This window comes from Aphelocoma coerulescens, chromosome 14 (genome assembly GCF_041296385.1).
Source record: "Aphelocoma coerulescens isolate FSJ_1873_10779 chromosome 14, UR_Acoe_1.0, whole genome shotgun sequence".
NCBI classification, from domain to species: Eukaryota; Metazoa; Chordata; class Aves; order Passeriformes; family Corvidae; genus Aphelocoma; species Aphelocoma coerulescens.
The window spans coordinates 1765291-1780803 of record NC_091028.1 but is presented as its reverse complement, the minus strand read 5'-3'; the positions used below and the strand labels follow the sequence as shown (position 1 = coordinate 1780803).

General features: G+C 50.4%; 1 protein-coding gene across 4 annotated transcripts in view; it reads left to right on the top strand.

The window, feature by feature from the left end:
• The window catches only part of PIGQ (phosphatidylinositol glycan anchor biosynthesis class Q), a 34494-nt gene extending 24713 nt beyond the window's left edge, over nt 1-9781 (top strand). For 3 of the 4 annotated variants that reach the window (XM_069029589.1, XM_069029586.1, XM_069029587.1), the window contains exons 9-11: nt 317-431; nt 4474-4535; nt 8823-9781. In XM_069029589.1, coding sequence (XP_068885690.1) covers nt 317-431; nt 4474-4535; nt 8823-8975 — 330 coding nt within the window. In that variant the 3' untranslated portion in view covers nt 8976-9781. The remainder of the gene's footprint in view (nt 1-316; nt 432-4473; nt 4536-8822) is intronic. The other variant, XM_069029588.1, reaches the window with a different exon arrangement.
• The last annotated feature ends 5732 nt before the right edge of the window (nt 9782-15513 follow it).

The window sequence follows — 15513 nt, the reverse complement described above, 5'->3', positions numbered from 1 at the left end:
GTGATGGAGTTGACTCAAAATGGGAGAATTTGGGCTTCCTTTTCAACTGTGGCTGTTGAAAGTGGAATAGTTCTCGTGTCCTTGCTGGTCACAGCATCCCCAACTGTGGGAGCTTCATTCCAGTTATCCCCTTCAACCGAGATTGCTGAGGACCCTCACGCAGGGTCTGGATGCTCAGCACTTCCAGACATCACTCCCTCAGTTTTGGGAGGCTTTAGCTTAGCACACAGCAGTGTGAGATCTCAGCTCAGCTCAGGAATTTACAACTGTTTCATCTCCTGTTTCCTGAGATTTTCTGTTAAACTGGTTTCTGTAGCTCCGGTTGCTGGTGGTGATTGTGCAAGGCCTCATACACTTGCTGGTGGACCTGATTGATTCCCTGCCTCTTTATTCCCTTATCCTTCGCCTCTGCAGATCCTACAGGCTCGCAGGTGAGTCCCTCAGCTCTGCCCCTGCAGCACTTCAAGTATTTTGCATTATGTGCTTGCTTTTGGTGCACTGGGTCACTCCTGAATTGAAGATGCAGTGGGGGTAGGAAAGAACCCAAGGCTCAAGTCGTGCAGGTGTCCCTACTGTGAACCAGTTCCTGCAAGGAGCAGGACGAGGATGTCAATGGAAAGAAATCTGAACCTGAAGCAGAATCAGGAACACCTTTACAAAGCCCTTGGCCACTAAAAGTGACATCCAAACAAGCCCCATATAAACGAGCTCATCTTTTATTCCAGTTCTGGACTACCAGGTCAGGTAAAACTTCTGCGAGTCAAACATGGCATGGAGCTGTGTCAGGGGAGGTTTTATATCCAGGGATATCAGGGAAAGGCTCTTCCCCCAGAGGGTGCTGGGCACTGCCCAGGCTCCCCAGGGAATGGGCACGGCCCCGAGGCTGCCAGAGCTGCAGGAGTGTTTGGACAGCGCTGCCAGGGATGCCCAGGGTGGGGTTGTTGGGGTGTCTGTGCAGGGCCAGGGGCTGGACTGGATGATCCTTGTGGGTCCCTTCCCACTCAGGATATTCCATGATTCTGTGAAACAGGCTCATAACCTTGGGTGTTTGGGCTCTGAAACAAGCCAAATCACAAAAATACTTGGAATATCAGCTGTTCCAAAGGACTGGATCTACAGTGGTTGCAAATCAATGGAGCTCTTTCAGTTCTATGCTGACTTTGACTGACTGAAGCCCTGACCTGAGGTGTTTGGGTTAATTTCAAAGCTCTGGGCAGAGTTCAGATAATCATTCCCTTTTTGAGACTAATCTGTCACCATTTTGAAACCAGACATTGTTTTTCCATTTTGGGTAACCATAAACCATGGCTGGCACCAGAGTAAGGACTCATTTTGGAATGCCTTTGACTGTCCACAGCTATGGTTAATCTAGTTACAGTCAAGCACATCTAAATTATTATCTCCCATCCTTTTAAAGAGCATGCAGCAGGACTTTAGCATAGAAGAAAGAGCTTGATCATCAGTAAACCAAGGCCAGTCATCAAAGGCAGAGGAAGCTTGAGGCAACCTCAGCAGCTTTGTCTGCTGGAACAGTGCCAGGCTCAGTTTTGGGAAGGTAGAGCTGAGCTGTGTTACCAACTCTGTTGCTTTTCCATGGGAGCCTTGAGCAGGTTCCTATGAATTTCCTGGCAGAAACATCTTAAAGCCTTCAGGGCTGTCTCTGGGGAGCAGGAGATGCTGCTGAAGAAAACTGACCCAGTAATGAGCAGGATGTAGGGCAGGAGGAAATCTTGGTGCCACTGAGAGGTGTAAGACCACAATTTCCTTTAGGTTATGTAAGGCCACAGGTTACTTCTCCTCATTCCTGTTCAGCCAGGTCTCTGCTGCAGGAAACGAGCCCCCACCCAAGCAGGGGATTGTCCTCTCAGCTGAGTTCCTTAACTGGCACTGCAGTGCCCTGGTGCCTGGGAGATGAAGAGGCATCTCTGAGCATTTCTGCAGCCTGTGTTCCTGCCCCAGCACAAAACCGTGGCGTGGCAACAGGAACAGATGGAGCAGTTGAATCCAATTCAAAGGACTTCAGAGAGTACACATCACATGGTGTCCTCACTGCTGAGGTGCTGCCTCCCTTGTTGGGCTCAGAACTTGGATAAGACATCCTCTGGCAGGTGTTAGGGCAGCTGATCTTACAGGCACCATCAAGATGGTTCTACCAACATGAATGGTTAGTTTTTGCTGGTAGGAAGGGGGTTGAGTTCAGCTCAGTTCAGTTGTGGCATCTGGCCTCCAAGTTGTTTGACAAGTGTCTGAATTGACAAAATACTCCACTGATGAAGCCCAGGCCAGGGGTAGGTGGATGATCCATCCACACACCAGAAACAAAATGCATTTTTTATTTCCACACATCCAAAGTGAAATATTTATGACTTTAAAAAGCCTTTTTTACCCACATCACAGCAGATGTCCTCTGTGCAAGAGTTCTGTGCACTCAGTGTCAGCTCAAGGGGTGCCACCTTGGTTGGGATGTGGATTCACAGCATGAAGAAAGGCACAGCAGAGGCTTCAGGGCTCTCAGACTCTGCCCACACACAGGTCACCAACATTGTTTGATTGTGAACAGGCCAGCTCGTTTTTCCTGTACTTTGGTTTCCCAGTTTTCACAGTGGAAACGTTGGCACAGGTTTTGTTGTGGTTCTGTAGGGCCTGACCTGATTGCTGGAGTCCAAACCAGCAGTGCCCTCGCTTGAGTGTGCTGTCATGTGAAACAAAGCAAATGAGTTCATGTCCTGACCTCTCCTGTGCCACTGACAATTCCTTTTTACAGGAAAAGCAGACCCCTGAGCTCCGGAGTTGGCTGGAAATCACGGAATAGTTCAGGGTTCTTCTGCGCTGGAGTGATCTGCAGGAGCCTGAGCCTTCCTGCTCTTCCTGTGAGAAGGGAACTGCTCAGAGTTCTGAGCTCTGCAGTAGTCTGCAGCTCATTCTAAAATGAATTTCTAGCCTTTTTGTGCTCGTATTTTCATAGAAGTTTAAGACTCTTGAGCAATTAAATAATGTAATTAAGAAATTGTTGGCTGTAGAAGGGAGGTGTGTGGCCAGGACCTACAGAACCAGCATTTGCTGGGAGGATGGGCTGTTCCTGGGATAAGACTCCAGAGTGCTCGACCACATATCTGAACCTTCAGTGCCTGCTTGTTTCTGTCTCTCTCTGACAAAGTCTGCCAGAAAAGTAGTTCCTGGAATGGCTTAAACACTTCCTCATAGCCAAAGCTCTGTGAATCACATTGAGCACTTTGGTCATCCAGCCCATTTGCTTGTTGAGGCCCGGGGTACTCAAACATCTATTTGAAGCCACTGGGGAAGCCCCTCTTTCAATACAATCCAGCAAGATGCAGCTAAATCCCTCCTGTCCTGGACAGAAAAAGCTTTATGATTTGGGGAGAGAGTTTAAACCAGAGCTGTGTGCTAGAGAAAAGCATTCTGTCCCAGGAGGGAACTGTATTATTTTAATTAATTCAAAGCTTGAGGAAAAAGAGAAAACATTTTGGTTTTTCAGTGTGCAAGAGTCATAGAGATACTGCAGCAATGGCACTTACACAGTGAGGAGTTTTATTTCTATTTGTGCTCCTGTCACTGTTTGATCTGTGCCTTAGTCTTTTCTCATCTTCTTACCTGCAGGAAGGAATAACAGGACATGCTTGGCTGGAACAGGTTTGCAGAGATGGATTGGTGGTTTTATTTCTGTGGAGTAATTTGACATCTTTGAAAGAAAAATGCCTCTCTGGTCCAAGCTGTTACCTTTGAAACATTGTATTAAATCTTTGTGTGCACTGTGTCACTCGTGGAATCCAAAATCTTTCCTATTTGTCTTTACAGTATTGGCAATGAGGCAGATCCAAGAGGAAATAGGAAAGTGGCAGGTTTGATGGGGTCAGCCTGTTAAAAACATGTGGATGCTGGGATCAATGGGCAGGGATTGCTTTGAAATGTTTTAATGCCTCCAGGTCAGCCACTTCCCTCCCTGAGCCTGAAAGGGGGACAGATTTGCACATGTGCTCTGTCCACATGAGCATGAATTAAAGGTGCCTGCTCCTAAAATGGAGTTCCCATTCTCATGGAAGTTTGGGAAAAGTGGAAGGTTTTCCCAGTCCCTCTGTCATCATCAGGTCTGGCTGGCTGATTCCTAGGCTCTGTGCTTGCTCTAGGACTGAGTTTTCAAGCTGGAGGTGGGAGGGGTTGCTTTTAATGGAGCTGTGTCATCAGGCTTAAAGCATTGTAGAGACAATCCATGACTCCTGTTGAAAATGGGGAACGTTCCCAAATCCAGAAAGGCTGAAGACAATTTCTAGGGAGTCAGTGCTCAGCCAACAGCACTGGGTAGCAAATGCATGGTCTGTGCTCCAGGCATTGAACCATGGAGTATCCTGAGTGGGAAAAAGACCACAAGGATCATCAAGTCCAACTCCTGGCCCTGCACAGGATGCCCCAACAATGCCACCATGGTTTTGGTTTTCTTGTTTTGTGTCTTTGCAGCTGGAGTGAAGTTCAGAGTCCTTGAGCAGCAGGATGGCAAACCTCTGCGGCTCCTTATGCAGGTGAGGCCCCTGAGCAGTCCGTGACAATTCCTTCCCCCCAGAGTGACCCCAGTCCATCTGTTCTGCTCCCACTGAAAGGCTCCACGTCAAAATTATCAGCTGTAAAATGCTGAAACAGGGGAAATAATTGCATGTTGCTATGTCTGGCTGCTGCTTTCTGTGCTTTTTGATGCCCTGCTTGAGTCCTGTGTTTGGAGAAAATGCAGTGCCTGGATGGTGGGAAGTGAAATGTAGAAGAAGGGGAGGTAGGAGAAACAGAGCAGTGTCACTTCTGGGATTAAGATCTCATGCCATTATCACCTCCTGGCTCTGGTCAGCTTCATGTGACAATTGCTGAACACTGGGAGAAGCAAAAGAAGGCAGTTAAACCATCCAGAGTGAAGCAGCAGGAAAAGCTCTTCCCCTCCAGAGGGGGTGGAAAGCCTTGGCTGCTCCATGACACCAGCAGGACAAGAGCCTGGGCAAGTGAGAGAGGAAAGGGCCTCCTGCTTTTCTCCTGAGTTGCCCTGGTGAGGGGTATGGGCAAAGCTTTCCTGTGCTTTTGCAACCCCCCCTCCATTCCCACACTCTGGCATCAAAGTTACTAAAGGAAATTATCTTCTGAGAAGAAATGAGGTGTTGGCAGCAGGGAAGTTCTCCTTACACTTTCAGGAGCGAAATTTCCATCTCCTGACCCAGCAGGAACACAGCCATATCCCAGGGTGGCTTTTCTTGCTCTCTGTATCCTAAGAGGAGAGGCTGCCAGTAGTGTATAGCACTTATAAAAGCACTTGGACACTGGGGGAGTGTGTGGGAAGGATTTAACTGCAGCTTCCCAGCCCTTTTGCTTTTTCCATCACCAGTCCCACCCTATTTCAGCAAAGGTCAGGCTAGCAGGGAACCAGCAAACCAGCTACTAGCAATTCCAGAGGGAATCCCTGCAACAGATGTCTTCGGGGGCAAAACTAGCATTCTCTAAGCAAGCTGTCTTCCCAGCTCTGCCTTTCAGTAGGATAATGGTGTAAGAACCAAAATCTGCCATCCTCTGTGGCCAGGAGATTCCAGAAAAAGGAAACCAGACACCAGAGGTGAGGCACAGGAGCTGCTGAGCAGAGGCTTTCACATCAGTGTGTGTGAGAGACGAGGTGGATGGAGTCTTCAGAGGGAAAAGACCATGACTTAAAAGAGCAGAGGCAGCGAGTCATATGACTGTGATGAATTTTCCTTGGACCACTGCAGGAAGATCCATTTTCTATCTGGAATATAGCACAAGTCATCACCTCAAGAGGTGGAAGTGCTGCAGTAGATGTCTGTCCCAGCCTTCTGTTCAAATAATAATGAGCAGACGGTCAGCAAAGGCATTTTTTGCTCTCTTTGTGCTGGTGGAAATGAAAAATGGGCTTGTGTCAGAAATCCTGCTGAATATCCCAATTTCTGATAGGCCTTTGGAGAGGGCAGTCTGAAAAACCTATTTTTAAGTGAAATGCTAAAATTCTTATTTATTGTACATGGTGATGTGCCTTTGCCCCCTTTCTGTGCAGAACCCTCTTGGAGCAGTGCCTGATGGAAGCAAGGCTGCATGCATGGAGCTACGCCCAAAATAATTGAAGCTGTAGGGGATAGTCTGAGCTGTCCTGTGGGGCACTGGGAATGGATTAGAAATCGATAATGCTGGCTTTGAGCATTCCCAACCAACTCCTGGTTCAGCCAAGGGATTATTTTTGATTTTTAAGATAGCGTCTCTGGAATGCAAAGTCCAGACCCTGGAGGGGGGCAGAGGATGGGGGATGATATTTCCATTCCAAATTCTGCTTAAGATTCTTCAGGAAGTCTTACATAGGTCAGTGTTTTCATTAGTGTTTAAAATAATTTCTTTTGGTGCACAAGAAGAAATATTTCTGGCAGTGTGGCTCAACTGAACCGATAGCCCAGGGAGAAAAGTGGTTTTAAGGTGAAGGAGGGCAGGTCTGGAGTAGATATTAGGAAAAAATTCTTCCCTTTGAAAGTGGGGAGGCCCTGGCACAGAGTGCCCAGAGCAGCTGTGGCTGCCCCTGGATCCCTGGCAGTGCCCAAGGCCAGGTTGGATGGGGCTTGGAGCAGCCTGGGATAGGGGAAGGTGTCCCTGCCATGGCAGGGGGTGGAACTGGGTGGGCTTTAAGGTCCCTTCCAACCCAAACAGTCTGAGATTCTGGGATTCTAGGACACAATGAGTTTGATCTATTCATGTACCTTCTGCTGAAAGTCTCATCTTGCCCAGCAATTGCTTTGGAAAGGGTTAAACAACAGAGGAAAGGAAAAGGGAACAGCTCCATTAGGATGGATATTCTAGCAGGGTTTGTTATAGCTCTGACCTACAGAACTTTCATAAGGGGAACAAATATTGCCCCTTCACTAATAAATGAGTTTTGCCTGTTTACTTCCATTTGTACCAGGAGAGGCAGGGACATGAATTGCTGTGGGTGTAAAAAGCCCTGGTTATTGCAGGGCCAGTGTTACCCCTGGGTATCACCACTCTGCCCAGGGATGCTTCTCAGAAATGTTGTGTCCAGACCTTCCAGCCCACACAGCTGATAGTCAAAGGAACACTCACTGTGTCTCTCCCTTGTAGAGCAGCAGTTCCTGTCCTCCTCCCCCAGCATGTTTGCACTTAAAACACTCTGCTTTGCCTACAGCTGAGGAAATGGGCAGAAACAGTTACTCGGGTTTTACGGCTGCTAGTTCTGGGGACAGGTTTCTTTGGCCCTTTTTTTTTTCTTCCCTGTTTACTCTTTCCTTATAATTTTCCCTGCAAGCAGCTGCCCTGGCCTTTTTCCTAAACTTCCTATGGATGCTTCTGTGTACAGACATTTCCCCCTTCTGCTTGAGCAATCTTGTACTTTGAAACTAATTTGACAAAGGTCTCCAGGATTAATTCCAATGAACTATTAGCTCAACCCCCCTTTCCAAGAGCTCCATCTCTGTAGGCACTGGGAGTTCATCCCTCACCACTCCATGAGCTCCAGGCAGCTGAAGCAAGCTGGTGGCACAGGCAGACTCCCAGAAACACAGATGCTTTTTAGTGGACAAAAGAAATACTCAGCTTTGACCAAGTAGTGACTCTGTGCATGGGTTTTGCTGTCTCCTTTTGTGGCTGGATTCTGTGCTGTGAATTACTGTCTCCTTTCCCAGAGCTGCTTGGTTGGTTCCAGCAGAGCTGAGCCCTTTTCCTAGAGAAGGATGTCCTTCCATTCCTCTCCACTGGCCAAGCTTTCCCTGCCTCTGCAAGTCCCCAGCCCTTGGCATCTCTCGTGGTCTGTGCTCTGAGCCCCCCCCATTTCTGTGCAATCTTTTTGCTCTTTTGGAGACTGTGCTGTGCATCCTTTTCATGCATCAGATCTTGGCCACACTGGGTCCGTCCTGTGGACTTCACCTGTCTCCCTACCCTGAGTGCTTCACTGGGATGAGCATTCCCAAGGTCTAACATGCCTCTGTCACCCCTTGTACAGTTAATGTGTCTGTTCACATCCCTGTCCTCGAAAGGTCAATGCAGCAACTGGGGACCATAGGCAGAACTTCTGTAGGCACAGGCTTGTGTGTGGTGATTGAAGTCAAATTAAAAGAGATGAAATCAGCCAAGGAGACTTAATTGAAAATGGTGATGAGGAGCTCTGTGGTGTGATCCTGTCATGCTGGGACTTGGTTCCACTGGATGGTTTCGGGTGATACCAGGTTTAACTTAACACACAGCTGTGGGCTGAGGGCTCGTAACAGGTACAGCTAAACTGGTCTATTCCAGAGGGGTTCCTGGAGTCCCAGTGCCTCCCCAGTGCAGTATTAGATGTAGGTTTAAATTAGATATTAGGAAACATTTCTTCACTGGAAGGGTGGTGAGACGCTGGCACAGCTGCCCAGGGCAGTGGTGGAGTCACCATCCCTGGAGAAGTTCAAAAGCAGTGTGGATGTGGCATTTGGGGACATGGGTTAGTGGTGCCTTTGGCAGTGCTGGGTTAAGGGTTGGACTCAATGATCTTAAAGGTCTTTTCCAAAAATTCCATGACTCTGTGATTCTGTTGCTGTCTCTCCAGCCACTGTCCCCTCCACTCTGGTGTGTAACACACGCCCCTCTCATTCCCCCAGCTCTCATGCCGGTGCTTGTCTGCCCCTCTGCTTGGGAATGATTCTGGTAACACTCCTTGCCAAGCTCAACTTGTTGGTGTTGGGGGATGTTGGAGAAGGATAAACAGCCTTAGCAAGCCAGGGAGGGATTCTGATGTGTGTGAGGAGCAGGACTGATGTTTCTCTTGCTGCTGTCCCTCTTTCTCCGCACAGATCAACCCCCTCTCCTACGGAGGTGTGGTCCAGACATACAGACTGCCCACCTACAGCTGCTACCCCAGGGACTCCTGGGCATCTCTCTGCAAGAAACTGTTCCTTGGAGAGCTCATCTACCCTTGGAAACACAAAGGAGAGAAGCAGAACTAAAGACAGTGGAAGAGCTTGAGAACTTGACCTGAAAAACATACTGACTCCTGATGCTTTGGGACCAAAGGCTTCTCAGAGCCAGCAACTGCTCCATCCCTTTAAATAGATTTTGGTAACATAGGAAGGGCTGAATTTTTAAAGGCAAGTATTTTTAAACATTATTTTTCAACTTTCTCTTCCCCTACACTGTGTTTGTATATTATGCTAATGATTATTTTGGAAGCAAAAGGTTAAACCCGTCAGTGCCTCATGAAACCAGCGCTCAGTGTCATGGAGGAAGCAGCTCCCAAATGGTTTGGTGATGAATTTCTCCTTCCACATCAGCTCACAGGGCCATAGCAAAGCCACAGTGCTGTGGTGCATTCAGCCAGAGGGTGTTTTGGACCTTTTGTGCTTCAGCCTTCAAGCCAGCTGACCAAAACCATGTGGAGAATCAGCTCATGGAGTCCTACACTGAAAACTGAACAGCTGGGTGTCTGAATTCATGGGATATTTATTAATTTCCTTTTAGGAGGGCTTGCAGTCACCCCCACTGCAGCACCAGAGAAGGGGTTGAAAGAGTGAGGCTGGAGGCCCAGAAGCACAGACTGTTGGCTCATGATTCTGGGATTTCTCTTAGGGGAGTTTTCTGCTTTGGATATGTTTTCAAAGTGCAGCACTGCTTGGCTTTCCATGTCCTGGTCTCATTTTGGTGTGTCTCCTATTCCCTCTCTTGGAAAGGGTGCAGTGCCTGTGCACTGGAGGGTGATGTCCCACTGGGCATGCTGTGGTTGTGTGTAATTTAAATAGAGTCCTTACCCAAAATACACTTCCTCCAGCTCTGCTTGTTCCTCTGCCCCAGCTCAAGCAAGGAGCCAGTGTCACTGTACCCTGCTTTTTGCACTGGCAGGTGAGGGCTGTGCTGGATCCTGCTCCTTTATCCATGGCTGGCCAAGGAGCCAAGGATGGAGGAGGAGGAGGAGAAGGTGCTGTGGCTGCAGTGCCCAGCCCTTCTCTGGATGGCTGCCCCTGTATTGCAGTGGATGTTGGCAAGGCAAGGTGCCCTGGGGCTTTAGGAGCCTTCAGCCAGCACTGCTGGGGGCAGGGTAAGAGTTTCCTACCCCAGCCCTGTGTCTCATCCATGTGCTGGCAGCTGTCACAGAAGGGTTATGGCCCCCCTGCTGTAAGATATCCCTGGCCAGATGTATTTGGCTTGTCTGGAGCTGCTGAAAGCCCCTCATGGTGCAGTCACTGCCTCTCCAGGCATAGCCTGACCAGGAGAAAAGGAAGCTCTGCAGGCAGGTGCAGGGTCCAGACATTCCTTAGCAGGCAAAGCTCCAAAGCCTTTGAGGTTTCTTAGGGACATGTGAGGGAGGAAGGACTACAGGGGCACTACATGATGCCCTGTTCACCTTGAGCCAGGGCACATCACTGAAGAAAGCCAGTGTGGCAAACCCCCCTCACCATCTGCCACCGCAGGCTCTGGCTGGGACATCCCTGCCTGCAGAAACTGGAGAGATCTTGTTCTTTGATGATCCGTGCTTAAAACTCCTGTACAGCATCTTCTTGTCTTGGAATTATCACTGCCTGAGTAATTCTCTGCACTCCAGGTGGGAATAACTGCAAGCTAACCCCTGATGCATTTGGTGGATGAATGGTGTAAATAACATTTTCACTTCAGCTGAAGTCAGAGTCATGAGCCCCATCCTCACCTGGCACTGAGCAGAGCAGGTTTACACTTTAACTCCCTCTCATCTTTCCACTGGAACTCGTAAATGATATCCCCTGGTTCCTCCCATGCCTGCACAGTTCAGTTTGCTGACTGCTGTGAGAAACTTTGTCTTTTTGGTCTTGTGAAAATAATGATTTTAATATCCTGACTTTTAAAATCTTTCTGTGAGACCAGATAGTTCATGATGTTCCTAATCATGGTCCTTTGGGATCAAATGCCCTGAAAGCCCCAGAGATAGCACAGAGCCATGAAAACCAGCAAGTGTGACCTTGCTATTGGGAACCTGACGGATGTTTTAGATGTTCCAGTGTTGGGTTTGTTTACTGAAGGCTGATACTGACTCTGGGGTGGGGAAATATCAAGCTCCTCCTCAAACCCGACATCCTGAGTCTTCTGCACCAGGGAACCTTGAGCAGCCCAGCTGGGCAGTGGCAGCTCCTTGTAGGTGCAGTTCTCCTGTGTCACCCGGAGCTGGTGCCTGAGCTGCCTCTGCTCCTCACGCTGGGCGTTCTCCTTGCCTGTGATGGTATCTGAGTTCTTCTGCTGGAGGTTTGCCATGTCTCTCCTCTTCCTTTCCAGTCCCTGCTGTGGAAGAGTCTTCCCCCACCCTTTTCCGACTCTGTGCAGAGACATTACAACAACACAGCAGACATCCTGCTCAAGAACACTTGACCTTATGTCATCTCTCTAATTAGAAGTTAGAATCGGCATCATCGTCCACGGGAGCACAGACTGGCCCAGCGCTGGCATTTCCTCAGGGAAGAGGCTGCTGGTGAGGCTCTGGCTCTGATTTATCCTCAGATTTATACTATCCAGAGCAGCCCTTGGATGAGAAGTAGTTAAAGATTCCAGATCTGCCATTCCTACCACGCACCCCTTATAGCAGGCAGCACGCAGGCTTTGCCAGCCATCAGTCAAAGACTCTAATCTTACACTTTTTTTAATACTGCATTTCCTTATTATTATTTCTCCCACCTTTTGATTCCCAGTGCTGCCACAAACCCCCTCTTTACTTAGGCAGGGGGGTTGTGAAGGAAATTCTGTGAAAAACTCTATCCTAGAGAGAAATTCTGCCTTGGAGAAATACTTTCTTCCCTTAACTAGGACAGCATGTGACGATGCTGAAAGGAAACCTCAGTAATTACACTTCACTGAAGGCTCTGGTTATGGGTTTGGGAGTTTTCCCTGATGCTGCAGCTGGACTGTGCCCTGTTCAGGCCCACACAGACTCTTGCACGAATGTACAACCCATATGTTGACTTTCAGTAGTGTAAGGCAGGGAAATCTGCATTTCATCCTGCAGACAACGAGCTGCTTTTCCTTCTGCCCTCTGCTGCCTCTTCCTGCTGCTCCAACACCATCTTCTTGCTTAGCTCTAACCCTCAGTGATTTACCCTTTATGCTTAGACCTGCTGGTTACACCATCCTGGGAAACTGCTGGGGGTTGGGATTATCTGGTCCAGCCCCTGCTCACTCAGGGCCACCCAAAGCTGGTTGCCCAGGACCGTGTCCAGATGGGTTTGGGGTATCTCCAAGGGTGGCAACTCCAACACCTCCCTGGACAACCTGTGCCTGTGCTTGGTCACCCCCACAGTGAGAAGGTGTCCCTTGCTCTCAGGCAGGGTTTGATGTGTTTCAGTTCATGCCCCTTGTCCTTGTGTAGTGCAGAGCTCGGTGACACGGTAACTCAGATCCCCTCAGTGATTGTGAGCATTAGCAGTCCTGTGTCATTTCTGCTCCTGTTCCCCCTCCTCAGGGACTGTTCAGCAGCTCCTTTGCCTTTTGGGGGCTGAAGCCTTGCTTAGGGGGATGCCTGTGCATTGACTCAGATCCCTGACCTGCTCCTTGGTCCTTCTCTGGACTTGATAGCAGAGAGCACTTTCTCTCCAGCCTCACTCCTGCCTGTGCTGAGCTCACAGTGGGAGCTCTGGGGGCTTGGGCAGCAGAACCCCAAAGCTGGCAGTGTCCAGGTCTGCAGGGTCTGCAGGTGTGGAGCCCTGGGGCTCTGCAGGGTGAGTGTGCTGTGCACTCACAGGGGATGGGTCTGGATCTCAGCTGATCCTCCATGTGACAGGAGGCCACAGGGCTTTCCAGCTGCGTCGGGAGTTTTGGGTGCAGGATAAACACGTTCAGAGCAATCCAGGCCTCACGTGGGCAGCTGATCTGCCTTCCTGGATGAGAGCAGAGTGCCCACCGCCTTTGCCTCTGGCTCACCAGTTTGCATTAGGAGTTGCTACCAGTCTGTCGCCTTTGGCTCCAGTCCTTATCCACACCTGGACTTCAAACCAGGAATGCTCAGACTCCCCATTTACCATCTCAGCAAGCTGAATATGAGTGTTCCTGCACTGATGAGTGCTGCAGGTGACAGAACACACCCCCTGCTTTCCCAGGCAGGTGCTGGGGCTGGGAGCAGTGCAGGTGTTTGGGGGAAGCTGCAGAACCCAGGGCCAGCTCGGGGCAGGGAGAGGCTGCAGCTGCTCTCCCATCCACTGTGTTATTTAACATCTGGCACTGGGGAAGTTTGTGAGAACTTCACAACTCTTGTAACCAATCCTCCTCACAGGGTTTTCTGGTTTTAAGTAAAGTATTATAAAAGAGCAGTGACTCATTGAGAGTTTCATTAAAAGTGTGTGAGTGTGAGTGAAGTTTGGCGAGGAAGTTCAAACCCGCTGTGCATTTCTCCTTCCCTCACGTGAACCACCAGGCGTTCAGCAGGAGCGAAGTGCTCCTGCAGCAGCAACACAGTGTTTGCTTTAAATGTCACCACTAACCCCAGCTGAAGGTGACTTCCTTCCCACTGCAGCCCTGATGTGAAACGCAGCCTGGTGATGTGAAACACAGACCAGTCTCGTGCACCAGTCCAGGAACAAGCCCTGGATCAGGAACCAGACTGGCTTTGGGCTCATGACAGCTCCAGTTCTGCAGGCAGGAGTGCTGGGCAGAGCAATGGCAGTGCCAGCAGGGCAGTGACAATGCCAGCAGTGCCAGTGGCAGCAGGGATGAGGGATGCTGCACATATACCAGTGCTTGTGTGTGAGTTTAGGGATGGAAAGCTTTGTTCTACTGATAGGTTTGATTGGTTAATTCAGCCTTTTAATCAGAACTTAAATGGATTTTGATTACACCAGAATAAAGATGTTGGGAGAAAAATCCAGCCCTTCCCTGTAGTCTGACTTGCTGCTGAGCACAGTGTGGCTCTCAGCAGCACGGGGACAGGGCAGGGCAGCTGCTGGAGGCTCAGCTGATCCAGGCAGGCTGTTCATCCCCATCCCAGGGCCTGGCTGGGAAGTTCCTCAGCCTCTGCTCTCACACACAGGGGTATTTCAGCACTTGTCCAGCTGTAATTGTTCTGCCAAGGCCAAACCACAAAGCTTGTGCAAGGAGGATCCAATGAATGCCACCTCGAGCCTGGGAGATGGTTGAGGTGATGGTCCTGCAGCTCTGGCTGTTCCTGTGTTCAGAGAGGGGTTCCTTGGTTCCCCATGGGCCTGCCCATGTGGTGTGTTCAGTGTGAGGGGGCAGGATGGGGGACAGTCCTCTGCAGCACAGCACAATCCAAGCAGGAGCCCAAGCTGGGCATGGGAATGACGGGTCCTTGCAGCCACTCCTTCCCTCCTCACACCAGAGCAGTCACTCCCTTGAATTCCATTCCTTTCTCCTTTCCCCTCTCCCAGCTGAGTGCATGGCTGTGACAAAGTCCCCACACTGCAGCAAGCCCCTGCCAAGGTCACCCCTCTGCCAGGAGCCTCTGCCAGGATTGCCCCTCTCACTCTGCCTCCCACCTCTTGCCACAGTTCCCACCAGTCTGGGAGCTGTTTGGTTTCCACCATCCCACCAAAGACGAGAGAAATCCCTTGAATGAGCGAGCCATGAACAGGGCTTTGGCTGGCCCTATGGGGCAGCAGGACTCAGACCCAGAGGCTGAGAAAAGATATAAAATAGAGGAGATTCCTGCCCATCCTCCTCCTGTCCACTTCCACTGCTTTGGATCCAATGGACTGTAGGACAGGAATGAGGCTTTTCTCTCCTCCTGGAGATCCACAGGTCCCTCCTCTCCCCTTCCCCTGCTCCACTCACCAGGCTGTGCCCTGGGGTGGGTGTTTCTCCACAGGCTTTACCCTCCAAGCCCCTTTACCCTGGGAATGCAGTGGCCAGGAGTGGCAGTGGCTGCAGGAGGACATCTGCTCTTTGGGTTTGCTTTAGCTGCTCTTTGGGTTTACTTTAGCTGCTCTCTTGTTTCCTCCATCTGTGCTCTCACTGGGCTGTTTGAGAGGTGGGAGAGGGCACAGAGGGGGCTCTGTTTGGCCCCTGCCAGTGGAGAAGCCAAACTGAGCAGCTGAGGGTGAGGAACAGGCCCTCCCAAAGGGATTCACAGCATGTGGCTCCAGGGCAGCCCATGAGCCCTCAGGCTGTGGGAGAGGAGAGGGAGCCAGACTGAGACCACCGAAGAGGGGGCAGCCCCCCCACCCCAGAGCTCTGCCACCTCCCCCCTCCCTGTGAGTGTGGAGGGAAGGAATCTGGAGCAAGTCCAGGGAAAGCACAGGGATGCTCCAAGGGCTGGAGCCCCTCTGCTCTGGAGCCAGGCTGGGAGAGCTGGGGGTGCTCACCTGGACAAGAGAAGGCTCCAGGGACACCTCAGAGCCCCTTGCAGGGCCTAAAGGGGCTCCAGGAGAGCTGCAGAGGGACTGGGGACAAGGAATGGAGGGACAGGACACAGGGAATGGCTTCCCACTGCCAGAGGCAGGGCTGGATGGGATATTGGGAAGGAATTGTTCCCTGGGGGGGGTGGGCAGGCCCTGGCACAGGGTGCCCAGAGCAGCTGTGGCT